Source organism: Cenococcum geophilum, assembly GCF_001692895.1.
Source record: "Cenococcum geophilum 1.58 unplaced genomic scaffold K441scaffold_34, whole genome shotgun sequence".
Taxonomy (NCBI): Eukaryota; Fungi; Ascomycota; class Dothideomycetes; order Gloniales; family Gloniaceae; genus Cenococcum; species Cenococcum geophilum.
The window spans coordinates 1,053,112-1,080,719 of NW_027137592.1; the positions used below are offsets into that span (position 1 = coordinate 1,053,112).

The 27,608-nt window shown below is 46.4% G+C and overlaps 13 protein-coding genes across 13 annotated transcripts; 7 read left to right on the plus strand and 6 right to left on the minus strand.

Moving 5' to 3' along the window:
- Positions 1-712: 712 nt before the first annotated feature.
- On the plus strand, positions 713-2,946 carry K441DRAFT_663749 (uncharacterized protein; the record flags this gene model as incomplete). Its single annotated transcript, XM_067649247.1, has 2 exons — positions 713-820; positions 884-2,946. Coding segments are annotated over 2 exons (1,772 nt in total), but the record flags the coding sequence as incomplete, so codon positions are not given.
- Positions 2,842-2,997, minus strand: K441DRAFT_572108 (uncharacterized protein; the record flags this gene model as incomplete). The annotated part of the gene is made up of 1 exon (XM_067644005.1): positions 2,842-2,997. A coding segment is annotated over one exon (156 nt), but the record flags the coding sequence as incomplete, so codon positions are not given.
- A 2,038-nt stretch (positions 2,998-5,035) lies between these two features.
- Positions 5,036-5,991, minus strand: K441DRAFT_192956 (uncharacterized protein). Its single transcript, XM_067640443.1, has 2 exons — positions 5,750-5,991; positions 5,036-5,673 (listed from the first exon to the last, which is right to left on the minus strand). The coding sequence occupies exon 2, from the start codon at positions 5,627-5,629 to the stop codon at positions 5,177-5,179; it is 453 nt and encodes a 150-aa protein (XP_067501545.1). The 5' UTR covers positions 5,630-5,673; positions 5,750-5,991; the 3' UTR covers positions 5,036-5,176.
- Positions 5,992-7,005: 1,014 nt separating this feature from the next.
- Positions 7,006-8,438, minus strand: K441DRAFT_571798 (uncharacterized protein; the record flags this gene model as incomplete). Its single annotated transcript, XM_067643997.1, has 3 exons — positions 7,006-7,281; positions 7,391-7,497; positions 7,598-8,438. 3 exons carry the CDS (start codon positions 8,436-8,438, stop codon positions 7,006-7,008), a joined length of 1,224 nt encoding a protein of 407 aa, XP_067501546.1.
- A 548-nt stretch (positions 8,439-8,986) lies between these two features.
- K441DRAFT_640679 (uncharacterized protein) lies at positions 8,987-10,748 on the plus strand. The gene is made up of 2 exons (XM_067646626.1): positions 8,987-9,471; positions 9,630-10,748. The coding sequence occupies exons 1-2, from the start codon at positions 9,106-9,108 to the stop codon at positions 10,440-10,442; spliced, it is 1,179 nt and encodes a 392-aa protein (XP_067501547.1). The 5' UTR covers positions 8,987-9,105; the 3' UTR covers positions 10,443-10,748.
- An 858-nt stretch (positions 10,749-11,606) lies between these two features.
- K441DRAFT_424087 (uncharacterized protein) lies at positions 11,607-11,783 on the plus strand (the record flags this gene model as incomplete). Its single annotated transcript, XM_067641570.1, has 1 exon — positions 11,607-11,783. A coding segment is annotated over one exon (177 nt), but the record flags the coding sequence as incomplete, so codon positions are not given.
- Positions 11,690-12,459, plus strand: K441DRAFT_663756 (uncharacterized protein). The gene has a single exon (XM_067649248.1). The coding sequence runs from the start codon at positions 11,853-11,855 to the stop codon at positions 12,033-12,035; it is 183 nt and encodes a 60-aa protein (XP_067501549.1). The 5' UTR covers positions 11,690-11,852; the 3' UTR covers positions 12,036-12,459.
- A 137-nt stretch (positions 12,460-12,596) lies between these two features.
- Positions 12,597-13,486, minus strand: K441DRAFT_663757 (uncharacterized protein). Its single transcript, XM_067649249.1, has one exon. The coding sequence runs from the start codon at positions 13,254-13,256 to the stop codon at positions 12,885-12,887; it is 372 nt and encodes a 123-aa protein (XP_067501550.1). The 5' UTR covers positions 13,257-13,486; the 3' UTR covers positions 12,597-12,884.
- On the minus strand, positions 13,428-15,123 carry K441DRAFT_571660 (alpha-soluble NSF attachment protein; the record flags this gene model as incomplete). The annotated part of the gene is made up of 13 exons (XM_067643992.1): positions 13,428-13,529; positions 13,582-13,608; positions 13,664-13,832; positions 14,033-14,060; positions 14,116-14,178; positions 14,237-14,270; positions 14,322-14,330; positions 14,393-14,487; positions 14,562-14,609; positions 14,659-14,743; positions 14,800-14,859; positions 14,913-14,977; positions 15,027-15,123. 13 exons carry the CDS (start codon positions 15,121-15,123, stop codon positions 13,428-13,430), a joined length of 882 nt encoding a protein of 293 aa, XP_067501551.1.
- A 396-nt stretch (positions 15,124-15,519) lies between these two features.
- Positions 15,520-16,453, plus strand: K441DRAFT_193085 (uncharacterized protein). The gene is made up of 2 exons (XM_067640444.1): positions 15,520-15,647; positions 15,697-16,453. The coding sequence occupies exon 2, from the start codon at positions 15,697-15,699 to the stop codon at positions 16,282-16,284; it is 588 nt and encodes a 195-aa protein (XP_067501552.1). The 5' UTR covers positions 15,520-15,647; the 3' UTR covers positions 16,285-16,453.
- K441DRAFT_193086 (uncharacterized protein) lies at positions 16,454-17,381 on the minus strand. The gene has a single exon (XM_067640445.1). The coding sequence runs from the start codon at positions 17,166-17,168 to the stop codon at positions 16,623-16,625; it is 546 nt and encodes a 181-aa protein (XP_067501553.1). The 5' UTR covers positions 17,169-17,381; the 3' UTR covers positions 16,454-16,622.
- Positions 17,382-19,750: 2,369 nt separating this feature from the next.
- Positions 19,751-20,691, plus strand: K441DRAFT_698121 (uncharacterized protein; the record flags this gene model as incomplete). The annotated part of the gene is made up of 1 exon (XM_067653033.1): positions 19,751-20,691. The coding sequence occupies one exon, from the start codon at positions 19,751-19,753 to the stop codon at positions 20,558-20,560; it is 810 nt and encodes a 269-aa protein (XP_067501554.1). The 3' UTR covers positions 20,561-20,691.
- Positions 20,692-21,846: 1,155 nt separating this feature from the next.
- On the plus strand, positions 21,847-23,684 carry K441DRAFT_679261 (trichodiene oxygenase; the record flags this gene model as incomplete). Its single annotated transcript, XM_067651243.1, has 6 exons — positions 21,847-22,078; positions 22,148-22,337; positions 22,395-22,668; positions 22,724-22,771; positions 22,861-23,459; positions 23,513-23,684. 6 exons carry the CDS (start codon positions 21,847-21,849, stop codon positions 23,682-23,684), a joined length of 1,515 nt encoding a protein of 504 aa, XP_067501555.1.
- Positions 23,685-27,608: the final 3,924 nt, after the last annotated feature.

Sequence of the window (27,608 nt, forward strand, 5' to 3'; positions counted from 1 at the left end):
GATGAGAGAAGGCGTTGTAGGTCTGGCTGGCAAAGCGACATGCAGTAACATCTCTCGGCCACCAAATCCTCCCAGAAAGTAGGTAAATCTGTGTCTTTTTCGTCTTGGTCGTCTATCGTATGGTTATGTACTTTCGCATAAGGCAGCCTATGGCGAAATACGGATGTGACCGGCACCCTAAGCGGCAATTAGCTGGGGTCTCTGAGAATGGAGTTCGTGTTCTCCACCTTGCACGAAGCCCTCAGTGCTGACGTTCTGCCCCCAAGCCTCAGTTCAGTGGCAGACGCCGATCGGCATCAGTATATAAATCTACCCTCTCCCGCTCCTTCTAGTCTACGCGATCGATCCATTCGCTTGGGCCCCGACTGTCGTTGGAGCTTGACGCTTCAGATATTTTTATTTTTACTGCTTGTTGTCGCTCATTTAGTTGCTCTTTGTATCGGCTTCTCTTCGTACGCACCCCCCTCTCGGTCTACTTGCCTGTCTTTACAGATATTTCAAGCCTTCTCGCATAACCTACAGCATTACTATTTACCTTCAGCCGTTGTTATTCATTCATTTGGCTTCGGCCCAGAGTTGTTTTTGAAGCAAGTCGGCATAAAAATATGTCAGTACAATTCTTGCAAATCTAAGGCTCTGTCACTCTGTCACCTTGACATTCGTTCACTAGACTAAATATCCCCGGGGAATATCACAGCTAAGAAAGCGTTAGTGATGGACGAGTTTCAGAATATACCATCAGATTTCCTTATCCAAACCTTGCTGGAGAGACATGGTCTGCAAGAACTTAATTCATTGGCTATGGGTGTCTACAAATCTCGTTGGTCACCCTACTCCCAAAATTCAATGTTTCTAGCTGCTTTTTCTAACTCTATATTATTAGGTCATGGCTCCTCCACTTCCTCCCAGTCAAACTCTGCGTTTTCTTCTCACCGATTTAGCAGCTCTAGTTTTGGGTCATTCTCCAGCGCTAATACGATTGCCTCTTCGATTCCATCTCAAAGCCTCCCTGCGACACCCCACAGTGTTTATTCCAACCGGCTGGAGTCTGTCACACCTTCCCCTACAAGTCATGCAACCACCCACAGACGTGCCTTCACAAACCCAACTAAGGCTTCGGACACCACTCAAACAAAGTGCGAAGCCGAAGGTATGAGAGCCTCTGTAATGTCGTCGAACGAAAACCTTTATACTTCCAAAGCAGTCATGTTTTGTATGTACTGTTGCGAGCAAGGGAAGAAGCTTAGAACCTTCGGGCTCAAGTCTGACTGGAAAAAACACCTCAGACAATTTCACGAAACTGGAGAGGAATTTCCATGTCCGGTTGGGGGCTGCTCTCAAGTCTTCGATAGGTCCAAAGATTTTACACAGCATTCTCGAGAATTCCACGCCAATCAGTCTTTGCCTCCGGAAAAGGTAAAGGTGCAGCTACTTCAAAGTGTAGCTTTTGGGTGCGGGTTTGAGGGTTGCGTTGCTGTTTACTACAACTGGGATAGTTACTGTAAGCACGTTGCGGAGTGCATGACATTCGGCCGCCGTTGGAATTATTCTACCAAGATACGGAACCTCCTCCGGCAGTCCGCCATCCCTGAAGCCTCGCAAGAATTGTTTCGAGATCTGTGCGCTCGATGCAATACGCGTCGGTCTCATCTTCGTTGGTATCCTAGTAACACACGGATACTGCGGCAGAAACTTGAATGCAACGACTTCCGTCCCGGTTTTAAAGCTTTCATTACGACGGCATTCAGCCTTGGTCTGAGCACATTTCCAGAACCTTCCTTAGAGCCTCACGATATTCCTGCCTATATACCCGACTGCTTCGTAACGCCTCGCTCAGACTCAGTTGCCAACATCCACTCTCTAGATTCGCAACAGCTACGGAAAGTCCTCATGGGTGCTCCCGAGCACCCTGACAAGTTATCTCAGTTCCAACTTTCAGGCGATGCCCTCCTCACAGTTGCGCATCCAGATCTGTTCTCACAACATCCCCTACCTCCCCATGGAGTTCCACTTACTCAGGAGTTCACTTCCGACATTTCCCCTAACATTAGCCAGCCTAGGAATCGCATTAGCTACATGGATTTGGGCGACGATTTTCCGGATTTTAGCTCATTTACGATGGATCAAACTGCGCCCACTTCCGCACTCAATACACATAGAGAGCACCAACTCTCACATTTGCCGACGTATAGCGTCTCTGAAAGGCGACCTTCTATGCCCGATCAGCGATTCTCCTACGTGCCAAATTCCACGTTCCAAAAGCCGGACAACTTCATCGCAGCACCCACATGCAGCGATCCCCAAGGTGAAACACCCCATTCACGCAAAAACTCTCAAGAAACCAAATCCAAAAGGACTAAAAGTGGCCTTTCTTTCAAAAAATCTGTAGGGCCTCAGTCCGGCGTTGTTGATCATCCCGATTTGCCTTTTGGGTTTCGACTACGGACTACCAACACAAGGTCAACACGATCAACCATACAAGATTTCCCTGACTCGTCAGATGCACGAAGTCCGCCTTATGGTTCGCATGATGGACGTGGGTCATAGGGTGCTCTAATGTGAAGACATTCTTTGATTGCTATGACTGATGGATAATGCTCATGTCTTGAGATGCCACCTTTGGCAACCAGATCTTGTATTTCATTTCAAAACCTGTATTATTATGAGGCCACGATTGACCTAATCTCTGTTAATTGCTATGTACTTTTTTTATACGCGCCACTTCCACGAGTACTTTCAGATTCCCTTTTTAATACTCCGGTCTGCGTATTCATCCTTAAGTCGGGCCCATTATTTTCGTGTTCGACGATTTTCATATGCCCGCTCAACACTCTGCAAGTTTTATCTTTCTGCTTCTAAATATTCTTTGGATCTGGCTTTTGGGCATGGATTGCTTTGTCGACAATTGAAGTAAATACTACACATACGTGCAACCTCGCATTCTTTTCCCTCATTATCAGCCTGGTTGATGCAGATGGCATCCACCCAGAGCGTCCGTTTGACATCCTCCGCAAAATGTGACGTAGCACCGCTTCAAGGTTCCGTGTGACTTTTAAAAGAACATTCGTTCAACATAATCTGTTAGGTTGGAGTTGAATTACCCAAGACATAGGATAGTGCTTCGTAATTGAGGGACTCAAATTTCGCGCCACGGCCATCGTCAGGTAGACTCGATACAAATTCCATAGTACAGACTGAAGGGTCGGATATTTTGCCAGGGAGAATGTTTAGGACTCGTAGCACCCGAGGATCGTCAGCCGGAAGAGGGTCGTATTGGAACATTCTAGTCTGGAGGTCGATGCCTGGCCATTTGCCTTTCGCCTGTCGATTCAGAACGGTCCTGTTGATATATCATGGCATTCCCACCGCCTGTTGTTCCGCGCCATGGCTCGATTCGTATTGATGATCTTGGTCTTTATCTGAATGGTTTGGCCTGATTGACTTTCACAGCTGGATATTACACCCATTGTGTAGATTTCTGGATATAAAATTCTTTGTTCCTCTTTTGCACCAAGGTGACGGAGAGTGAATGGATGCGTGAAAATTCAAAATGTGGAGAAGGATGCGGGAGCAGTGATGGAACTGGATTGGCGTGGATTGGCGGCAGCCTTCAAATCCACGCCAGCTGATGTAATCCTTGGCGGCGCTCCAGGAGCGCTGCTGGATATCCAGCTGTCAGTATAGAGGTCTTGGCACGATTTTAGTGTTGGTTAAGAAAGGTGGTGGGTGGCGAATATTATAAGATTGACTATATTACTCCTCTAGCTCGTCCTCCTCGTCCTCCTCTTTAGGATTGTCGCTGTCCTCGAGCGGTATTACCTCGCTTAACGCGCCGCTGTCGTTGTCAACCTCGATAGCGGCGAGAGTCTCTTCCAGCGGCTTTTCACATGCGGCGACAGCTGCTTGCTCCGCATTCTCTTCTGCCCTAATAGCCTCTTACTCCGCGATGCCTTAGCATAGCGAATAATACCAAGGGAGAGGTGGTAATAGAGTTGGTGGAGGGAGGAACGGCCTAATTAAGGGCGACATTGTAAGCAAAGCTGCGGTAGTAGCGGGCAGCAATAATCGGGCGTCCTTAATTTAGTGGCTGACACTATTGCAAGGGACGCGCAGTTATCACTTAATACTCCCCCAATTGGCTATTCACCGCGCACCGACCGCATAGCGCCTAACCTCCCTCCCGATAAGGTATAAGCTGTGGCGCGCCAGGAGCTCCATGAGCTTCAATCCACGCCACGCCGGCGTCAAGATCGGAGGATCCAGATCCAGATCCAGCTGGAGCTCCACCGCCAATCCAAATAGACGCCAATCCAATTCCATCACTGTGCGGGAGGATTGAAATCCAGTCACTTAAACTTGCGACGGCGGCCATAGGTGCTTGGCGGCCCCCAATGCCCAGCAGATACCTCTGGATTCCGGTCAGTAGGAGCTAGTTGAAATAGGAAGGAGGCAGTGACATAAGGCAGCTGTGGCTCCCTCGCCATGTTGGTTAGATAATCTTCCTGCAGTACTAGGACAAAAGTGTAAGGGATCTTTTGGCCCTTACTCGGGTGAACGCCCGGGAGCTCTCAGGGGCTGCCCAGGCTAGCCCTTGGCACCGCCTGCAGCCCTTCCCTCCTCATCGGTTCGTCTCTGTACTAGGGTATTGCCATGCCTACTCTTTACTATATCGTCCTCTTCCATCGACTCTCCTGTGACTCATGCTCAGCTTACCTGCTCCCTACCGTGCACCTGGGCAATATGCCTTACAAAAAGTCTCCAGCCGGGAGCCTCTCACACCAAAACTCACCTAAAACACTTCAAGATTTTATACCACCATGATATTTTATTAAGCTAAAATTAAAGCTATTATTAGATTTTGGCTTTAACTAAAAACTTTCCATTAGCAGTATTTTATAACAATAACGTAGGAAATTATTATAAAGCTATAAAGTTTAATGTTAGGTGACGGGACTTTGCATCGGGGACGTAGCGTGTCCGGCAAGTGTGCTAGATACTCGCTTCAAACTTTAACCCAGTCCAAAAATATCACTGCATCATAGTTTAGCTACGTGAGATATGAATTAAAGCTGAATGATAGACAAGTACATAAGAACAAAGAATATGTAGCTTTGAGCGAGCTTACATGCACCTCTTCTATACTACTCTCTAGTAATGTCGCACCGTCACAATTTACTCAAGGCACATCTCCATTTTCCCCTTCCAAAACCCAAAACCCCCTCTCTCTTGCCCTAATGCCAATCCTAAATATTTCCGGCGCTGGCACCAGCACGGTCGAGAGTTTGCGCCTATTAACCCGCGGCCTTCTATCCCGCAGAAATCTCACACAAGGCTGCCCGTCCTGCACGCACGTCTTACACGCCGTATAAGCCCCTTCTATCCTTGCAAGAATGTAAGGGAAAGCGGCGTTGTTGAGAAGGTGGTAGATACACTTATTGATAACCTTCGGCTGTGAGTGCATGTAGTATAGATCTAGTTGTGAGTTGACCGAAGCTCTTATGTCTTCCAGAGCCTTGGTGGTGGTGGAAGAGTTGAAGATGCCTTTGTCATAATCGGTGAAGCGTACAAGGCAGGTCCAAGGAAAGTCCTTTGGCCCTGATGAAGGTGCGGAAGCTGGAGCAGATACCATAGTGTAGTAAGGTGAGGGATTCCAGGCTAAATTCGGTGAATTTGCTGTAATTTTACGTCCCACATGTCAGATCTTTAGTCGAGGCTCATTTTTGCAGGGGCGCTGGTATAGGTATCTTACCATTATTGTTTTCTGATTGAAGTGGACTGGGTGAGAAAGAGCTGATGAACTTGTAATGTCGTCCGCCGCCAATGTGTGCTAGTTAGCATACGAGTTCGAAGGCAGCATCTGCGAATGATCTGGCTGGAAAAAGGGCAGCCTGTAGGCATCGGAACCTGAGCTGTTCATCAATCCTAGGCGTGGAAGTCCTTGGCTCGGATGTGAAACTTGCCGACGGGATTGCGGGCCTATATTGCTCTGCCATCCTGTTTGACCGCCAGACACGCTTAGCCGCTGTTCAATATTGGGCGGTTCTGTGATGGGGCTGTGTAGTCTGGCTATCTCGTGGCGCATTTCCATAATTTCGTTTTGAAGGTATATTATGCGGCGTTCTGCTTCTTGATGGAGGTTTCTTTCTTGATACGTTACTGCGGTGAATAGCCTTACCAAGTCGCGTTGGACCCAGGCCACGTAATTGGCCAAGTCAGTTTCTAGATTCATCTTGTGCCCCACGGCAATAGTTGCCTTTGTAGCTGGGTCTTGTGAAGGTCATACAGACAACTCTTCTTTGATTCTGGTACCCCGAGATGTTTTGCGCTTTATGAATGAGTTGAAATAAGTGGAAAATATATGAAAGAGACGTATTCGTGAACTATGTGTGAAGATGTAGAGATCTTTGCATCCATGATTAGGTAGGTGAGGTTTGGCTGCCATTTTGTTTTGCTGACATGGAACGGAAGGAGACACTGGGAGAATTAAGCCTACTATCAAAAGAAAGAATGAGCGGCACAGGCCCTACTTATCAGTACAATTTAGGGGAGGTGCTAGACACGATTTCGCCAGGATATTAATTCATTGTGGATGTGGTTGGTATAAAGTAAAGAAGACACAACTGCGAGTACGATTGTAGTGGTCTTGTGAACTCATTCTTGTAACGGGTGGTCTAGCAGATCACAAAACATCAATGATAAAAGGGGTGCTTGGCGTCTGCGCATGATTCGCTCATCGAAATACCAAAAGGATACTGACACAACCTTACACTGTAATTGCGTCAACAATACACTTAACATTCAGATAACAGTCTCATTGAACGGGAAATGATAAGATATTGATAACCAAAGCACGCGGCAATATCTGTCTCACTATGCTTAGGTCCACATCGAGAAGACGGGTTCTCAAAATTGGTAGTTTCAAACCGGCTTACTCACTTTGAAACGCCTAATCCAACGCTATTAAGAGCCTCTAATATAGGATATTAAGAATCCTGAAGACAACTTCTAAGCTACTTCTTCAACCATCCGCCCGCTGAAGCGCCTTGGTGCACTTCCGGAAGCGGGGATAGTATGAGTGAACACATCGCCGATAGGAGATGAGAGCCACTCTTCAGGTACAGCAATTCGGCTCCCATTGGCGTTTTGAATATGACGAACAAAAACTGGTGATGCTTTCTCAACTTCCGGTTCGTCTTCTTGGCCGGATTCTCCAACGTCGGCTGCAGCACGGCCACGACGCTTGGGAGGTTGCTTTTTGAGGAGCCGGTTGATGGTGTCCATCTGGTAAGATGTTAGTGAGATGGTCTTGAAATACGATCGCAGATATGAACTGAATCCTGTAGCTAAACGGCTTTCTTGTACAAGGCTCGATTTGTATAGCTTGACTTACCTTCTCTTCCTCATTCCGTTTCTCACTGAGATTCTTGCGCCGGCGGGCCATTTCTGCTCGGCGCATAGCGTGCTCCTCTGCCGTAAGATGCTTCTTCTTCTGTGCCTCTGTGGCAACGATACAATTAGTTCCGAAGTTCGTCACAAAGCCGGCTGTGCGCCAGGAGGAAATGCCGTAGAAGTGGGATCATCATGAACTTTGACTTACCGTTTGAGAGAGCGATCAATCCACCGTCATACTCTTCAAAAGCAGCGCGTTGACGTCTTGTTAGTTTGCTGAGGTCGGGTGTGTTGCTTCGACTGATAGACTGGGGAGTTTCGTCGTCACTATCTAAATCTTCATCTCGGTCGGCATCGTCATCCACAATCTCTTCGTCCTCTCCTTCGGCGTCTTCATCGCCGCCTTCCTCATCTTCTTCGTCTTCTTCGTCTTGTGACTCTAGCTCAGAGAGCTCTTCATCGTCATCGTCATCGTTGACCATTGCCATCTCTTTGCCTTCAACACCGGGGATATCTGGAGCAGGAGTAACGTTGATGCTTGGTTTGATGAGTCGTGCAACACCCCTAGACTTGGCAACTGGTGGTGGGGGAGGGGGAGCATCTTCCATCTCCACATCGTCCTCACCCTCGGCGTCCACATCCTCATCATCTTCTTCGGCCTCTTCCTCGTCTTCTTCCTCATCTTCATCCATTTCCTCAGGCTCTTCAGCCTCCTCGTCTTCCTCCTCATCTTCCTCTTCGCTTGACTCTTCCACTATGACCTTTTTGTTCCGTGATCCTCGAGGCCCGCTCAGTATCTCCCCTCCCTGAAATCTATCTCGCGAGTTGACGGAGACATTCCGGACAGAGCCACTTGTAGCTTCCCGGAGCTTGCTAGGTGGTGCCTTGACGGTCAGGTGTATGGACTGTCGGGTTTCTTCGGGAGAGGTTCTCTCAATGGTAGCAGAAGAAGCCGAAGTAGCTACACCGCGACGAGGGCGACCGGAGGAAGCGGCGTGACTGGATTCAGCAGTTAGAGAGGCTCGCGATCGCAGACGGCGCGTCGACATTGTGGTGGACGAGAACAACAGGGTATAGTGTTAGATGGAAGAACAGCAGTATAATCTAAGCAGGAGAGAGAAGTGGGATCGTGGTTCCGTATAAGCCAAGGCAAGGGTTGACAGATATAGCCGGGGCAGGTGTGTTGTTCTTTGGGAAGTAGATTGGCATGCATCTGGACATTGTGAGAGTTGAGGCGAGCTTTGTACTCCCCACGTCGCACCTGGCGGATAGCCATGAGGGAGCAGTCAGTCAGCCACATACCTGAGGGAGTTGCCTTTGTTGTGTGCAGGTGTCCAATCGTCTGTACCTTCAGACTCGTCGTAATCGGTACTCAGCCGGCGTAAGCGCTTGACGGGCCTCTCAGCGCGCCCCGCCATAAAGGATTAAGCCTTTGGGTAAAGAAAATTTGGATTGGGGGTTATTCCTTTTGCGCCCGGTGATGATTCGCCGCAAATACACGACTCTCCAACGGCGATCTCAGCGGCCACAGAGAGAGACCTGCCGCTGACAAGGGCCGTGACGCAGGGAGTCCCTTAGTCAGCCACACGACTGCTCCACTATGTACCTCGGCATCTACAGTATCAAGCATCATGGCCAGCATACCTATACAGCTCCCTCCGCTCCTCTTCTTCTTCTAACCCTCTCTCTTGTTCGCTGCACTCGATATTTGCAGTCATGTCACAGAAGGCAGATAAACTGACGATACCCTCCTGGCAACGTGCCCAATCGACCACTCCGGCCTCCCCTCCAACCTCCAACACAGAAGAACCTGCCCAGCAACGGCAAGCCGAATCGACTCCTGAACCCAGCGCAGAAGAATTTGCGGAGCGCCGGCCAACAGCAGAAGGAGTATCGCTCTTAGAACAGGCTTCCAAATTCCTCAAAGACCCCAGCATACGGGACGCGCCACGGGATCGCAAAGCTGAATTCCTGGAAACGAAGGGACTGAGTAAGGATGAGGTTGAGAAATTATTAGGGGCAGAGCTAGAGCAAGACACTCCCTCTAAGCTACTAAAAGAAGGAGAGGAGGCATGGTCAAAAGTAAGCAGCATCTGGGAGTTCACCACACCGCTATGCATTACTACCGAATCGCTATTCTGCACTTTTGAACAAGACTTTTCTGGAGACCTTCCACCCGTTTTGAAAATTGATAAAAGATTGCATATTGAATTGAGAGGCCGTCTACTGACTCTATACAGACTTCTCCCTCCACCAACTCCAAACCGCAGCCCTGCGACTTTCCACCGATTGTCACCTATCCCGAATTCCTCACACAAACCTCCAAACCACCACCTCTCATCACTGCCCGTCATATTTTAAACACTGCCTACATAGCCGGTGGACTCGCTTCCACAATATATGGCTTCTCAAAATACATTATCGCTCCAATGGCCGGTACCCTCGCTGAAAGCCGTCATGACTTCGCCTCCCATACACAAACCCAGATCAACCACCTGAACAGTCGATTAAGTAGCATAGTCTCCACAGACCTCCCCACAGCACTCAAACAGACCATGATATCGAAACCTGCCGATCCTGCAGACGACGTCTCAGAGGCCGATTCCGATCCCACAGAGCTTTACAACCGCGACTACGGCACGCAAACCTCACCTCACCTGTCCCACCGACCCTCCACTACCTCTAGTACCACCGACTCCTCAGACCCAGAAGCATCTAGCACTGTGGCTGGCCACGAGTCACAGCTGAAGATCCTAACATCGCATCTCCGCGAGCTTGAAGCCGCCAGTTCTAATGACTCGGTATCTACAGACTCCCTTCGGACGCAGCTCCAGGACCTCACTACTTATTTGAACGAGATGAGTTATCAGAACCAGTACTACGGCCCCATGGGAATGTATGGCGTGCCTAATTATGGTGTGCCGAAGACGAAGGATGGAAAGGATGACCAGATTGAGGCGCTGAAAGCAGAGATTCGCGGCGTAAAGGGTGTATTGCTATCTGCGAGGAATTTCCCTGCAGGCAGTAGAACCGTTGGAAGAGTGGGTGCATAATGAGGGAATTTGAACGTATATTTTCGAGAGAAGGACCCGAAGACACGCTTGGGTAGGATATAATCAAATACTCTCATCTCCGGTCTTCTTCGTACTGGGTTGAGTAGTATCTTGCGTTTAGCATGGGTATACGCACACTTGGCGTCTTCGAATTTGGCATATACGATGGAAAGGTTCAATCCTTGTAAAGGAGACCAGCTTCTTGTACTATTATGTCCAGGACTCACTCATAGAGAGTCCAATCTGAAATCTGTCTATGAACACCGACTTGGAATAAAAATCATTATAACATTAGATTTTAAGGGCATATTCGCTAAAGTTTTAATCCATCCTTGTCCCAAGCCTGATAAAGGGATGTTGCTAGAAATTTGCAGAGCATCGTCGCGACGCATAGAATACAAACTTAATTCCTGCGAGTCTCATTCGGGTTCGAGAATATCCAGTAAAATGGTCTTTCGAGTCACAGATTGAAGCAATTTCTTGTCACGGTACTGTTGAAGGGGATGGCTGGCCAGAGTGTTTTGCGAGTATAGGGATCATTCAAATTCCTGGCCACTCAAGCTTCCGGTTTCGTCTTCTTCACCTCTGGAGGGTTAGACTTCCCTTCCTCTTTATCGCCTGCCTTCGAAGCAAGCTCCACTGCTAATCCTTAGCTTCTCCACAGCCCAACTCATAATAATCTCTTCGTTCTTCTTCTCGACTTCTCCATATCTTCCGCCTCCTCATCCGCATCCTTACTCTTCTCCTTTTCTTTCTCTTCCGGTTTTTTTCCCTAGTCCTCTAACTACAGCCTTCAACTCTACTTCTCTTCTTGCCACTTCTCCCATGTCAATATCTTCGAAGCCGATCTTTTTCAAGATGCTGCCAGCCAGGTATCTGTATCGCGTATGGCCGCTGACCAGGACGCTGACATCAACATTCTCGACTCCTTTCACTCCTTGGACTTTTTGCAGGCTAGCGACGCCATACTGAATGCTGCTCGTGCAGTACAGAAATGCGGGGATATAGTCGTTGGTCGAATATATGTTGACGACCCTGCCCGATACCACCCTCCTTACCTTTCTCCACTCGCTTACTGTTAACGGTGTCGGTGCTCCGACAAGCACGACGCTTTCGACCAGCCCAAAGGCCCTTCTTTCTGCAAGTGTCATAAGACACGTATAGATGACTCGCGCTCCAAGCGAGTATCCGATCAGCGTAACCGGCCTTTCGCCCTGTGCATTGTTGATAAGAGCATCGGCCAGTACCTCTCCCGCCTTCTCACTCTTTACGTTGGCAATGCTGAAGGGGCTATCAATGATTCTTGACACTTTCAGAAACCCCAATGGCCACAGTCCCGCACTTAGACTCGCAAAGACCGTCCTCTTAATAATCTCGCTCTTGGCATAGCTTCACGTAGCACCCCGCATCATGATGCTGATCAAGTTCCCCAACTTCAGCAACGCCTCGAGCTCCCGTCTCAGCGCAAACCCCTTAATCGACGGCCCAACAACACGCCACGGCACCACTACCTCCTCCTTATCCGTCAGCCACCCGGAAATCCCAATCGCGACTCTCAGCCTCCGAAACTCCTCGGTCTTCCTCGGGCGATGAAAATTGCGGATGGACACGAACCTAAAATCCTCCACCTCCCGCGCATACTGATCCACCATCTGACCCGTCATTCAAGCACCATACGCGCCAAACAACCCCCCCACCAAAACCGTGCTGCTCACCACCGCCCCCAAATACCCCACCACCGCCATCGCACCTAGCCCCAACCCGCCCATTACACTCCCCACGCTCGCCGCCTGCCGCCGCATTTCCGCGTCCGCGCTCATCTGCTGCCGCGTCGCTCGCCGACCGCTAGGGCGTCAATGGAGAGCTGCAAGCTGCTTGTTGGGTGGAGCTGCAGGATCCGCGAGTGCGCGCCGTACTGCTCGAGGCTGAGGAGCAGAAGCAGCAGCACCGTGCTGTGCAGCAGCAGCAACGCGCGCTTGGGTTCCGCAAGACGTGTCAGCGGCGTGCAGAGCGGCGGGTATAGCGTCTGCAGCGCGGCCCCGACGCTCTGGTCTTGTGCGCGCGGGGGGAGGACTCTGACGCCGCGAGGGCGAGGCCAAGGCCGGGGATGTGGGACGCGTGCGGGGCGGCTGCGGTGAGGCGGCTGAGGAGTTCAGGGCTTCGTCGACGCGCTGGAGCACGGTGTCGCGCCAGGCGTCGAAGTAGGCCAGGGCGGCAGACTGCAGGGCTTGCGTTTCTGGGTGTGCGAGCTCGGCTTCTGTGGCTTTGCGGCGAGCGGCCCGGGCGCGGCGCGCTTTGTCGGCGGCGGGGATGTCGATAGCGCTGAGGTTTTGGGGCGCGCGGAGGGCAGCGTCGCCGGTTAGGTGGGGCTCTCTGTCATCGTCGAGGCCGGGGGTGAAGGCTGCAGGAGGGTTTTGCGCATCGAGGCGGTTGCGGAGGCGATTAGGAGGGTGAAGTCGGAGCGTTGTTGTGGGGTTTCGAGGATGGAGGTGAGAGATTGGTCGTCTGAGGAGGGCGAAGGGGAGCGCCGGCGGTCCCGGAAGACCAGGGGAGGTGAGAGAGCATGGCGAGTGTATAGAAAATGAGGCAAAGGTAGAAAATTGGATTGAGATTTGCGGGAGTGGCTTGGGAGTAGAGGAGAATTGATAGGGTGTTGATATATGTTGATATGCGTTGACCTGGGGGCAAGAAATAGATCTGTGGTTTGAGCTGTGCTTGCCACGTCGTGAAAGCGGGAGAGCGGACCACACGTAGCGACTCAAGATGCACGTAATAGACAGCGAAACGGTAGATATTGTATGGAACTTTGGGCATACATGACAGTTTTAGAAGCGTGGTCTTGTCGCATCATGAAATAATGAGGAAAGGATAAAGAACGACCGCTTTATTAATCCACATTCAATTCCATGGCCTCAATCTGAACGACAGACCTGTGGTCAAAAGGAAACAACCGCCTCACACTTAGTTTCTAATTACTTGTTCCGCTCAAGAGAAGTCCTCGCCCGTCTCCTCAATACCGTTCTTGATCCTGAGTAGGAGCGTCGTCTTCCACTTATCAAGTTTGCTCATCTGGTCGTACTGGAATAGCTGCAGCGGAGTTAGCACTCGTACGAGAACACACCAGTAGCCAGGAACTTACCTTATCGGCGAATGCTTCTTGGTCGCCCTTGAAGAATAATTATGTTAGCTCAGCCAAACAGTTGGGGATTTGGAGAAAATACATCTGAAACCGCTTGAGTAAGGTCGACGAGGAGCTGGTGTTCTCTCTGCTGCGTGAAACTGGGGTCAAGATCGCGGTAGCGCTCTAGGGCTGTGTTCATCCCCACAATGTCTCCAGTGGCTAGCGAACAGATACCTGCTTTAAGCAAGTACTCCTTCACGGACCATTTCCTATATAAAGGTAAGAAAGGCTCCGGAAGCAAGATCAAATAGATACAGACATGGTACTCCTTCACGGACCATTTCCTATATAAAGGTAAGAAAGGCTCCGGAAGCAAGATCAAATAGATACAGACATGGTACTCCTTCACGGACCATTTCCTATATAAAGGTAAGAAAGGCTCCGGAAGCAAGATCAAATAGATACAGACATGAGGTTGTTTTGGATACTTGATTTCGCTAGAGTTGAGAAGATTAGACGAGTTTATTTTCCATTCGAGGAGTGGCAACGTACCAACGCGCTCGTACAGCCCGATGGCTTTATAGTAGTCTTTTCCTTCCAGTGCAACCAAATCCGCTAGAGAGCTCATTTAGCTTATTTATGACCACTATGCAAGGAGTGACAATGAACAAACCTGTCTTAAGCCATAGCTTGTTCGCCAGTGCTTCCTATATCTATATAAGTAAAGTGAGCTTAAATTCCTGAGTTTTGACACTTACAGCATTATCCTACCAAATATTCATTAGTACTTGCAATAGAACTATCTTGCACGGCTGGTGGGGCTACGCACCGACTCGTACCAGCTGGCAGCTTCTTCGAAAGCTGCCGCAGCCCTCCCTTGGTCACCAAGTTCGACCTCGAATAACTCTCCAAGATTCTCCTTATCTGGTTTGAAAGTGAATATAAAACGATAACAAATGTGTCATCCGACAGGTTCGGAAGAATGAGGCGGTACTTACGGGTAGCCGCGCGGCGGAAATTTCCCTTCGCGCAGTAGTGCTGTATAGCTTTTAAAACGTAAGAAACAGTAGGGTATGATTTCGGCAGGTATAAAACCTTTCTCTAGACACCGAGCTGCGTCTTCGGGATCTGTCTTCCTGTAGGCCTTGAATGCATCATTCATGGTATTGGCTGCATCATCCTACACGCACTAGTCAGATAATAACTCAAGTGGTGCGGAAAGCTCCTAAATTTTACAGGCTCATTCAAATGCTGTAGTTGGATGGACGCAGCCTTCTCAAATGCTAAACCGGCTTCCTTTCCTAGACTTATCGTCAGTGCTACCACCCCACGTGATACGACACGAGCACTTTACCTTGCTTGGCCATGCGAAATGCGTTGGCCGCCTGGATGTAAAGATCTGCCGCATTTTCATCTGCACCTATTTAGTTCACTATTTCAGGATTGTGGACGTATATTCTAACACTTCTCCTGCCGCCCGCCGAATAAGCTGAAACCGGAGCCTGCACCACTTAGCGCTTTCTCTGCCTTTTGAAGGGCGACCCTCGGATCCTGAGCCATGGTGAAGCCTGAATAGGGATATTTGGAATCTAAGATCTATGGGAGAACTTATTAGAAGAGAAAGTGTTTTGTTGAAAGGCACCTGCGAGGTCTCTTTGATGATGACCTAACCGTGGGGTTGGTTGCCCCTCGGGCAAACCTCGGCATCTGGTTCAAACCAAGACTTCCTCAAATGCTTGCAAGCAGCTGATTAGAGATGAACGCGCCTTAAAAATATAGCTATGTATATTGACGTTATTTTATGAGCGGTATATACGCTATTCTATTGCTCTTATAAAATTACTCTCTTTGGAGTACGTGAAGTAGTTAATGCGACAACCAGCGTTGGAATGGGTTCCCCAAGCAAAGTAACCGATCTCGACATCTTACTAATGAGTCGAACTTCAACTACACTCCATTCTTCGTCCTCTCCACACAGCCAGACCCAACACTTCTTCTACTCCCTTAATACCTGAATATGGAAAAACATACATCGGAAGGTCCATAGATTTCCAGAGGGCGTAAAATATTCGTCCTGTCATTGGGTACGAGTTCCTGGCCGGGTACAGACACATTCGCTTACACTCGTAGCAGATGGCAGCTCGAGTGCTCCGAAGCAAGGCGCAAACCCTTACCCAGGCTCCATACCACAGATTGTCCCCTGGAACGAGCCTCCCTAGAATTCCTTCTCGATATAGCTCATCCAAACCGGTCGTAGACCTTGACCAACTACTCTCGAAGCCCACCTGGTCCGTCCATTCGCTTTTGGCATCCGACATCCAGGAAGCCGACGCACCTGCAATATCCCCAAAACAACTCCACCACCTGCTCCGACTGTCCGCTCTACCTTTACCAAGTAGTCCCGAGGAAGAATCAAACATGCTAAAGACACTCTCTTCACAACTTCATTTTGTCCGAGAAATCCAGCAAGTAGATACGCAGGGCGTCCCACCACTAAGAGCATTGCGCGATGAGACTGTAGCAGCGGAGAAGGAACAGAAGATTTCTATGGACACTCTCAAAGAGGCTCTGGCCCGGGAAGAAGTCATTGGAAAGCATCACAAGCGAATCCGAAGAAAGACCGATCCAGTAGACGCCAAGGACGCCGAGGATTGGGATGTTCTCGGTTGTGCGGAGCGTATATCCGGGAAGTATTTTGTCGTTGATAGTGGGAAGTCATGATACCCCCATTTCACTGCTTTTCGCTGTATTCACGTTTTCCAAATCTACTCGAGTGGATCACCAATAATCTTCAACAATTCTCATTTTCATTTCAAGAACTAAAAGTCAAGCTCTACGCGCAAGACGAGCAAGGTCAATAAGAAGTTATTTCAGTGTCTTATAAATTTGTCACGCCAACCGCCATCCCTTATTGAAATACCGGTTCCTGCCTGTGGAAGAGCAAACGGAACGACTGCAGTCCAAGGAGACCATTTTCCATCTCCAAATGCCGTAAGTGAAACATAAAAAGGCCTCTGCACATAAAACATTACACAAGTCAAGGAGATTCGAACATCCGATCATGGCAGTCTTTGTTCAAGACTACATCCACACGATGAACAGAATTTCACAGCTCTGGAATTGATACAACAGTCACAGAATCGTGCTTTTTCCAACTCCGGGAGATCTGGCGTCGGCAGCCTCTGGAATCTTGGAGTTGGTGGCGGTGAGGGTAGATCATGTTGTGAAAAGAGTTTCTTGCCTAACAAGGTTGACTGGTCCTTTGGGAAGGCGTCTGAGAAGTTCTGGATGATTGCAGGCTTCCTTCGAGGATTGCGAGATTTTCCGACTTGCCGAGTCACGTGCACCTCAGCAGCAACTGGCCGATCTTTGAAATCTGGAGCGGGAACGGCGTTACTAGGCATCCATCGGCTCTCTCTCGACTGGATTGACGATGCAATACTAGTTGACGAAGCAGAGCGTCGAGCTGTAGAGAATGAACCAGAGGCCGTCGACAGTGGTGCATGGCGACGAGACTCTTGGACACGAACGACATTACCATTCATGCATTCAGTCCGTCGATATTCCATGGCTGGAGTGGACTGGTGGTATTGCATTGCTGCCATAGTGATTGGCAGTGACGATAACGTGGTCAAGAGCTGGCAAGAGGGAATGGCAGAGAGGTAATCAACCACCAAGAAAGAGTCTAGGGTAGTCGTGTTGAGTAATGTGTTATTCAACTAAACGGTTTCTGATGGTGTTGGTGGACTATGTGATGAAAGTGAGTAGGTATGGGGAGGAGGGAAGAGTGATGGTGGGAGGAGGGGGACGGGTGGGTTTATAAGGTGGGGAGCGAGGTGAGGGCTTGGCACCCTCCTTCGGGCATGGGGTCCTGTAATCGACACACCCCACCCCCATAGAACCGCTGGCTACTCCTGTTTCATCTACTTACGACCATTTACTCTCGGAATACTCGAATTTACCAGCCTTGGATACGTAGACGGACGACTACGCCTTACAGGGTGACTTTTAGAGCTCTGGAGGCCAGGGCGATGAGCGGCCTCTCCAGAGTGGTCTTAGGCATCTGCAACGCAGTAATTCTACTCTTTGGATTCACCCAATGTCCTCTACAGGTCATTGCCTGTAGATGCATCCCCATTTTCTATACCCCCCGACCTTCTCGTCGCCGCCCTGTCTATCACCTTTTCATACGCTACCGCAAGTGCATTTCTATACTCTCATTACTGCAACCATTTCGCGTCCGCTTCCCATAACCTTTGATGAGCTTCCAGATACAATTAAATGCTTTGTTCATCACATCCGCCGCTCCGATCATTCAATAGGATATGCTAGGAGCTTATGTTGAGAAGTGAGCTTAGCGAAAATTGCACAGCCCATCACGTGACTCAAATCCCTCGCTGCACCTTGAGCCCTTTTCGAGATAGCCATTCAGTCTTACCTTGGCTCGCGGGGGATTTTTGCATATTATCTGAAACACTATTAGAAGTGCATTTTGGGCCTTCAAGGGCTCGATTTGAGTGCAAGAATGTTACCCTCAAGGGCGCATGGTCCGTGCGCAGGACAATCAGGCAACGAAAGCTGCCGCCCTATTGCGCCCTTTGAGGAATTTTACGGAGAACGTGCTGTGGGTTCTGCACAAACGCGCATTGCACGCGGCCTGTCTTGCACCTTTTCTTTCGTACCATGCACTTTTCCTCTGTTGACCAGTTTCCTTGTACACGGTCGCGCCCTACGCAGTGCAGAAAGCCTGTTTAAGTGAGGCTTAGATGTGTTCACACCAAGGGATGAGCTTCCTAGATCACAGGATGCGTTCTAGTGCCCGGTATGGATTTGTCGCTTGCGATTATCTCATAAATCAGGACGCTTCGTGGAGAATGAGGGAAGCACGTGCATCCTGCTCCCTATCCCTTAGCACGGTGGCGTCCACAATGTGGGTGGTCCGTGCGGAATACCAGAGTCACCTATACAGATTCAATCAATATATTATCATCAACCATGCCAACCAATCGTACTTCTAATGACACAGGCTTCGTCCCACCGACTCAATACCCTGTTCCACCGACTTGGAAGGCCAAAGGACGTCCCTCGGAGCCCTGGCCGCTGACTGCTTTCGAGCCTCTGCAAATTGAGGATATCACCGACCTCATATTTCTGAGCACGCACCTTCGATCCTATTGATTCTATTTCACCGTGCTAAGGGACAACCCCTTGAATTCTCTGTGAAGCGTCTGGAGCTTATATGTTAGGCGCCAAGCTCGCCGAGTGAGATTATGTGCAATGTTATACGCAGCGCATCTGGCAATTGAGCCAGATACTTGCTTACCTTTTGTGGGTTTGTTTGGCTCGGGTGGCGTAGAGCCTGTCGCCTCACATTATAGTCCTAGCTTTAGTATTTAAAATTATAATTACCTAAGAAACTAACCTACTTTTATAATGCTATATCTCCCCTTTTAATATTATAGATATAGGCCAATAATATATATATCAAGTGACGAGCCCCCGACCGGGGTCCCCGACCCGCACCAGCCTTATATATTGTTCTATGCAGCGTATCTAGCGAGCGTGCTAGGTACTCGCTTACCTTTTTGGCGCGTTTGTTGGCCGAGTAGCGTAGGGCTTGTCACCTTGCAATATAGCTTAAAATATAGATACTTAAAGAATCTATTATATTAAGTATATATATTATAACCACTAGTTAAGACGTAGCTTATAGAAAAGGATAAAATTAATTTTTAAAATATTTAGTTACCACTAAAGCTGCGAGAATTCGTTAGTTAATAAGGAGCAGTTCGTCCGTGCACACCAACGATCCGCGAAGGGTAGCTTGCGACAATCCCCACCTGATGGGCTTCTAAACACCGTTATACCTATGGTTAGCAGTATATCAACATGTGGTATGCGACTTCGCGATTTATTAACTAACTTTGAATATTTATGAGCTATAAGAGCCGCATTGCCCAGCCACTCTAAAGTGGCTGAGCAGTTCAGGTTCTTCCGACTGCATTCACTCCGACTGCATTCACTAAATAATCACTTTTTGGAGTAAGCCATTCACAGAATTCCTTTACCACAATGGGTGAAGACCTTTCCTCAGAACTCCTACAACCCCCTTCTTCCACCAAGAAACGTAATCATCCATCAATTAAATCACAATACCACTCAACATATCCATCGCATATCATCCAACATGACGGCTACCATGAACCCGCCACGGCCACCGTTAGAATCGATTAATCAACGCAATTTTCCGCGCTACCTTGAGCCCGAACTCGAATGGCAGCATTTCAAGCACCGCGGCTTCCAACGCTACACCGAACTCAACACAGCCCTCCACGCAGATTCCCACGACGCAAGCCACTTCGGCTCCTACCACACTGACTACCGCACCGCCCAAACCAGCATCGTCCACGTGCATCCCGACCTCCCTGACCTCATCACCCCCTTCACGCACCTCAACATCAACCCCCAGACACCCCTCCTCAAAACCGAGCTCCTCACATCCCTCTCCAAAGGCATCGTGCATGAGACCGCCGTCTCCGCCCCCGCCGGCGTCCTCATCGCCCTCACCAGCTTCGCCGCCCTCGACACCACCCCGCCGGGCCCGCGCAAACTGCCCTGGAGCGAGCTGGCCTGGCAGCTGTGGGCCGGGGCTGCGGGGAGCTACGCGCGGCTGCGGGGGCTGCGGTGCATCGTGCGGCATGCCATCTCGAACCCGGCGACGCGGCGCGTCATCGCGATGGCGCATCGTAGGCTCGGGCTGGATCCGGGGGTCGGGCAGCAGTTTGCGCTTGGTGGGGCGGGGCCCAGCGAGGAGGAGGAAGGCGTGAGAGAGGCGTTTTTGGCGCTGTTGGGGACGGATAATGGGAGTTCGACTGTTAGGTTGCTGGTGGATCATGCGGGGGCGCTGGGGAAGAAGCGGGTTGAGAGGGTTTTGACGTGGCCCGGGGAGAGGGGTCCGGTTATGGTGTTTGTGCTGAGCGAGTCGCTGTGTCCGTGAGCGAGGGAAGGGTAGAGGGTGAGGGATTAGGACGAGTGGTTTTTTCCATAGCCCGGGTGAGCCTCAATGGACTGGGGGCTAATGTAGAATTGGGCTTTGGGGAGGCAAATAGAAGAGCTTCAAGGACTGCGATACATGAGTTCGGAAAATGCTTGGTAGCTTTTGCCTTACTATAATAATTAAACAATTTATCTTCTCAATCACATACGGCCATAGGTAATGGCAAACAGAGGGTCCCGTCCGCTCCCCTGTACTTAAACCATTAACCGGCAGATTAGTAGTTAGGTGGGTGACCACTAGCGAATACCTGCTGCTGTATGTTTTTGACATTTTTGCCATTTGACATAGGCGAAATTTTGCCCGTCGTGCTTGCAGATGTTTAGCACTATATACTACCTATTCCTATGTAGATGTACTAGCAGGATACACTCTTTGAACTGGACGTAAGTAGATGCTCGTAATGCCTATCACATGGTCGGGTCCTGCCAAGGTCGCTTATATTCGCGACTGGATTTAGATTTTCCGATTGGTTGATTCTTATCGATAACCTAAGGACCAAAATTGCCGTGTCAAGGGAAGGCTTGCTCGACAGTTATGATCCCACGATCGTGGCCCGCGGACACCAAAATATTAACAAATGTATCCATCATAGAATATATATAGCTTCCTACCTTAATTATATACCACAATGGGTCGTAAGCCTTCAAGAAAACTAAAGATATAAAATCACGCAATTAAAGAACATTAACTCTCTCGCGGTAAGTAGTAAATAAATAACTTCCTTAATTGAATACATTACCGAAATAGTATATAATTATATTTCTTATAATGTAGATCTTATCCCTTCCTACACTAGTTAACGTCCACGCATATCGATAAGGGTTTGGCCAATCACAAGCTCTCGTTCAACTGAAAGCTTGGCTCTGATACTGATGTTCATAGGCTTGGCGCCAAGCTGTGGACGCCAGCGTGGGAAGCTCACAACAATATCACGTGATGAGGCTTGGCGCTGAGTGAGGAGAAACCTCGTCTACCACCTATATAGAAGATAAGCAATAACAGAGCTTTAGCTACATGACCTGCCAATTTCAACATAGAGAGCCCGCTCTCAGCAGTTCCCTTGATCATGCGAGATTGACTAGACTTCTCATGGCGCTTGTGCATGCAACCCGATATCTCTTACACATCGGATAACAGAAACCCTGAACGATCGGTTAGAACGGTACATTACTTAATTTCCTCTCCTTCCCCTCCTCAGACGGCCTCCCTTATCCCCAGGTCACACCATGACACTCAACGAATATCTGAGAAATCCATCCATGGCGCTACCCAGCGTAGCATGCACGGTATGGGTCTTGTATATTGCTAGCCTTGCTATTTATCGACTGTACCTCAGCCCACTCGCCAAATTTCCTGGCCCAAAATTAGCCGCACTTACAAGATGGTACGAGGCATACTACGATATTGCGCTGAAGGGAAAATTCGGCTTTAATATTCAGGACATGCATAAGAAATACGGTAAGCTGAAAGTTTTATTCATTTTTTTGCCCCTCATATGTCGTGCGTGTCGGTCTGATCCGGTTTCAGGCCCTATCGTTCGAATCGCACCGGACGAGTTGCATATTCAAGACAGCGACTTCTGGGACGAACTCTATGTAAAAAATCCACGAGCCGATAAGCCTTCCTGGTGGGCGTCGAGGTTCGGCAACGAGGGCGCGATCTTCTCGACATCGAACGCTACCGTCCATCGTCGCCGTAAGGGAGCGCTTAATCCAATGTACGCTCCTATATTAGCAACTAATTCTTATTGCGTCGCAGTATTGACTTATTCTAGGTTTTCAAGACGATCAATATTGAACTTTCAGCCAGTGATTCGGGAAAAGGCCGAGCTATTATGCAAACAAATTGCAAAATACAAAGATACCGGGGCGCCTCTTGTTGTCAATGAAGCTTTCCCTGCCTTTTCTGGTGATATCATGACAGAATATGCGTTTGGCGTATGTTACAATCACGTCGAATCCCCTAATTTTTCCGAATCCCTCCATTCAGCATTCATGGCTGTTGCAGTGCTCGGCCACGCTGCAATCCAGTTTCCACTGTTACACTCTGTGAGTTTAACTCTATCCAGATATTGAAGAGTCCCGGATGCTAAAGATCGTGCAGATTTTGAATCTTCTTCCAGACTCGCTTGCTGAAAAACTAAACCCTGCGGTACGGAGTCTGTTGCTGGTCCACCAAGTTAGACAGCCCTTCCCAAACTGCTCTCGATTTCGAACGGCTACTAACAGTATTTGATAAAGGATATCGCAAAGAGGATTAAATCTATCATTAATAAGGAAGAACAACTCGATAAAACTTCTTTCCATCGCACCGTCTTTGATGAAGTGCTCGATAGCGACCTTCCACCTGAATACAAAACAGCCAAATTTCTCGCGGACGAAGCGCAGTCATTGATTGGAGCCGGGACCGAAACAGTTTCTTGGGCGCTCTGCACAGGGACCTTCCATATCATCAACACCCCACGGATATATAAGAAGCTGCGTGATGAGCTTTTCGAAGCAATTCCCGATGCTTCACGGCAGTTGGATTGCGTGCAGCTCGAGAAACTCCCATACCTTAGAGCATGCATCCATGAGTCTGCCAGGCTCTCATATGGGGTTTGTACACGGAGTCCAAGAGTTCCTGATAAACCCCTTGTGTATAAGGATTGGGTTATCCCGGCTCGCACAACAGTATCTATGACGGTTACTGGTATCCACCATGACGAGAACATCTTTCCTGATTCGCACTCCTTCGTTCCTGAAAGATGGCTTGGTAACCCCAAAGCACCAAGCGGATTTCCTTTGGATCATTATTTTGTATCTTTTGGGAAAGGGCCAAGATCCTGTCTCGGGGTAAAGTACGTGTTTCTTTTGACAATTCCGAGCGACAATTGTGCTGATATTTAATTAGCCTCGCTTACGTGGAGATGTTCTTGGCCTTTGCGATGATATTCCGACGGTTTGGATTGGAATTGTACGAGACCGATATTTCTGATGTGGAGTTGAAACATGATCTCTTCATACCGTTTGCGAAACTAGACTCCAAAGGCGTAAGAGTGAGAGTTAAGGAGATTTACACGTAAAGTACCAACGAGGAGTAGGTTGGAACGAGAATTGATGTATGAGAATTAGCATGGGCCGAACAATAACATAACCCGGTAAAATAGGGACTATATTAATAAACTACATACTACTTTAACTGAATTTAGCCTTCCTTATCCCTTAACCCGCCGAAATTCATCCACTCGGTATCGATAAGAACCAACTGTTGAGCGGACGATCAGGAATGAGAACTCTGTTTATTAAAGAGGGCTCTAGAAGCTCTCTTATATACATCAGGTAGGTCCAAATACAATAACGACGACGTCGTCATTTAGTAGGTCATAGTTAATAGAAACAGGTAATGAGACGTTCAATGAGACATACGAGCTCAAGATACGAGACAACTGAGACATAGTTCGTATAGACGATCTAGGTCGTCAGACAGTATTACGATGGTAGTAAGGAACTCCAATTCAGGCCGACACACCCCCCCAGCTGCATAGAGCCTTCTGGGCTGCTGTAGAAATACTAAAAAGTTACGACAGCAATTTGGTGTAAGTCAAAGGAAATCCTCCATATATTTACCTTACCCAAATATCATCTAAATTAAATTAAATTAGATCCTTAATATTAATAAGGTTTAATTGCTAAACAAATGTCTTATGCTTTTAATAAGGTAGAGCCTTTATTATGCCGTCTACTATTATATCCGTAGTAGGCACCCATTTAATATTAATGCTTCCTTTATAAACTTCCTAGCGGAGCTAGTGGTAATAGATATTAACGTGTTAAAGCTTAGTGTTAAGCTCCGCGTTACTTTTAGTAAGCAGTTAAATTATCTATATATTATCGCAGTATATTACCTGCTTCTTATTAGTGTTAAATCCAACTTCTTTAAAGAATTACTGCCACCAAATTAACTCGGTAGCCGCATGTAATAGGGCTAAAAGCTCTGCTTTAGTGCTTAATTTTATTACTAATCTTTACTTAGTTAATTGCTAGTTAATTAGTCCTCCAAATAAGGTAAATAGATAGCCTTCTGTACTTTTCCTACTAACTAGATTATCTCTAAATAACGTGTTACTTACCCTTATAAAGATCCGGTTCATTATATTCTTCTTTAAGTACTTAATTATAAAAGTCTTAGTTTAATTAAGGTAGGCAATATAAGGGCGTGGAGAGACTTCGGGGAAGATTTAAAGGAATGATATAAATTCTATCTAAATCTAAGGGTATATAGCTCTTGCTAAGAATAAGACGTTGCGTAAAGAAGAGAAAGGAATAACAAGAGAATTATATAATTAAATAGTTAGGGGCTTAGTGGTTAATGCGTGCGTATATACGTATGCGGTCTTTAATGGACTTTAATAAAATTTAATTAATCTGGTAGAATTCGGTTAAAGCGTTAGAATTTATCTATTAAGTATTTTACCGAGATATTCCTACTATAACTGGGCTAGTCCTGTTATAGTACCCCCCCTTTTAGCCAAAGGTCTAAATAATTTAATTTTAGTTAAGACTTATAACTTATCGCGTGTCGTGTTTTCGCGTTAGGTAGTAGTGTAGGGTTTTATTAGTTCTAATCGTTAAATAGGCCAATTAGGATTTTCCATCCCTAGGATAGAAAATTACTATTAGCTTAGTTAAGGCGGTAAGCAGAGCTAATATCTTTATAGTGGGTCTTAGTAAGGCAGATCTAACTAATTAAATAACTTTAACTATTAGTTAAAGTTCTTTAACATCTTATATATTACATAATTATATTATAAATATTATAACATATTTTAAGTTCTTTTTAATTTTAAGCTTCCTGCTATTATATTTTATGTATTTATATTAAGTAGCAGTTATTTACCTTTATATTATATCTATTTAGCTAAAGTAGGCCGTAAAGGATAGTCTTTATAGAATTCTTTTACTAAGAATAGCGCGTTAGCCTTAATCTGGTTATAGGTTTCCTAGGTTTATATTTTATATCCTTTCTACTTAATAAGAAGTTTAAATTATTTAGATTATATTTTCTATTATATATTATTAATTAAGTTAATAAAGTAAAAACCGTTACCGTTATTAATAATTATAGGAGGTAATAGTGGTACTTTATAAGTTATAGGTTTACCTTTTAAAGGTTATAGTAAGTTTACGTAAAACGTTAAATGTATTTTTATCTTAGTTAGTAGTTTAAGCTTATAAGCGTATAGGCTTAATTTCTTCTTAATTTGGTATAGGCCTATAAACTTCTAGTCTAGTTTCTTTAAGGGTTATTAAGTCTTTAGGTTTTATATATTTAGGTAAACTATATTACCTTTTTTAAAGTCCTATACGGGAGCTATCCTTTATTTATATGCTATTTCTATACCGTTTAAGCGTACGCTAATTTACTTTATAATAGTTCTGTTAACTACTTAATTTAATTAGCGAAGTTATACGCGTTAATTAGTTAAATTCTCTTAATTATAGGTCCTATTATATTAATTTTAGGTTATAGTTTAAATCTAAGTTAAGGGTCTTGTCCGTAGGTTACGTAGAATAGCATTACGCCTATTAATTTATTTCTTATATTATTTATAGTAAACTTAATTAAAGGTAGCTACTTTTCCTAGTTGTTTTATAGGTAAGAGTAGTATATTTATAGGTATTATTTTATAATTACGTTTATAATTTTAGTCTAACCGTTTATCTCTAAATAAAATGTAGTTAAGAGTTATATTTATATACTTAGTTATTTATATAGGGCTTACTAGAAGTCTAAAATAAACTAGCTTTTATAGTCGGATATTATTAAATTAGGAAGTCCGTGTAGCTTAAAGACGTACTTAATAAAACATTTAGCTACTAATATTATATTAATTAAGTCTATAGGAATTATATATTGTATTTTTATAAGATAGTTAATGTTAGTCACATAGGGTGACTCACCAATAACGACTACTCGAGTAGGTTATAGTAATGTTGGTTAATAAAGCTTATTAATTGGAATAAGGAAGGGCGAGGAGCTTAAGACTCCTTGCCACGCTAGTGCCGCGGCGTCACGTAACGACCGCTAGCCTCATTCCCGACACTAGTAACTCTTCTTTTATAGTTGCCATCTATATATAAATACTGCTTAACTAGCGTAACAAATATTAATCCTCCTTACTTACTATTGCCATTATAATATAAGTCTCGCTATTCTAAAATTTGCCTCTTAGCACGTAGTGCTTTCTTACTTAAAGTTATAGGTAGACGTTATATTAGGGCCGCTAAGGCGCTAGTTATAAGCGAGCCAATAGCAATTTTCTATGCCGGGTATAGAAAATCCTAATTAGCTGGTTGGAATTAGGGTCCATAGATTATTATACTCCTACTCCCTTTTAACTTAACCTTTAACTTATATATATAAAGTATTTATATTAACAAACGTTTCTAAAGCCTTATTTAGGTTTACCTTTATTATTATATCTACTAGATTATCTTAACCGTTAATCTATTAAACCTTAAAGAGTTTTTACTATTTATAGGATTAATAAAGTGCTATAATATTAATTATAAGGCGCTTCTTCTTTATAGTACTAAGCTTAACTAAATACTTATAGAGGAAGTATAAGTTAGTATATACAATTATAGGGATAATGGGAAGTTTAAGTTAATCTATAATTATCTTTAGGGTAGTTCTAATTGCAATTGCTATATTAACTCCGCTAACTATTCTATATATCTCTAACGCTAAAACGCTTTAAGTAATGTACTTACTCTTAGTTAAGCTCTAATAGATAAAATTACTGTGGATTATAAAGTTATTCTCCCTAGTAGATTTATTCGCGATAATAATCTTATATCCTAGCTAGGAGCTAAAATCTTTATTATTTATAAACGATCTATTAACAAATATAAAGAGCTTAGCGGTAGGAAGATTAATAGGCATATAGAGTAGTCCCTAATTAAGATGGTTTATTTACTAGGAGAAACGCTTATTTAGGGCAAGG

Excerpts from the sequence above, each read along its gene's own strand:
- K441DRAFT_640679 (XM_067646626.1), top strand. The coding sequence starts at position 9,106 with ATGTCACAGAAGGCAGATAAACTGACGATACCCTCCTGGCAACGTGCC. Across the intron at positions 9,472-9,629 it reads GAGAGGAGGCATGGTCAAAA|ACTTCTCCCTCCACCAACTC; the intron begins GTAAGCAGCATC and ends GACTCTATACAG.
- K441DRAFT_193086 (XM_067640445.1), bottom strand. The coding sequence starts at position 17,168 with ATGGCAGCAATGCAATACCACCAGTCCACTCCAGCCATGGAATATCGA.
- K441DRAFT_663756 (XM_067649248.1), top strand. The coding sequence starts at position 11,853 with ATGATGCTGATCAAGTTCCCCAACTTCAGCAACGCCTCGAGCTCCCGT.
- K441DRAFT_193085 (XM_067640444.1), top strand. The coding sequence starts at position 15,697 with ATGGCAGCTCGAGTGCTCCGAAGCAAGGCGCAAACCCTTACCCAGGCT.
- K441DRAFT_192956 (XM_067640443.1), bottom strand. The coding sequence starts at position 5,629 with ATGGTATCTGCTCCAGCTTCCGCACCTTCATCAGGGCCAAAGGACTTT.
- K441DRAFT_663757 (XM_067649249.1), bottom strand. The coding sequence starts at position 13,256 with ATGCCCAAAGTTCCATACAATATCTACCGTTTCGCTGTCTATTACGTG.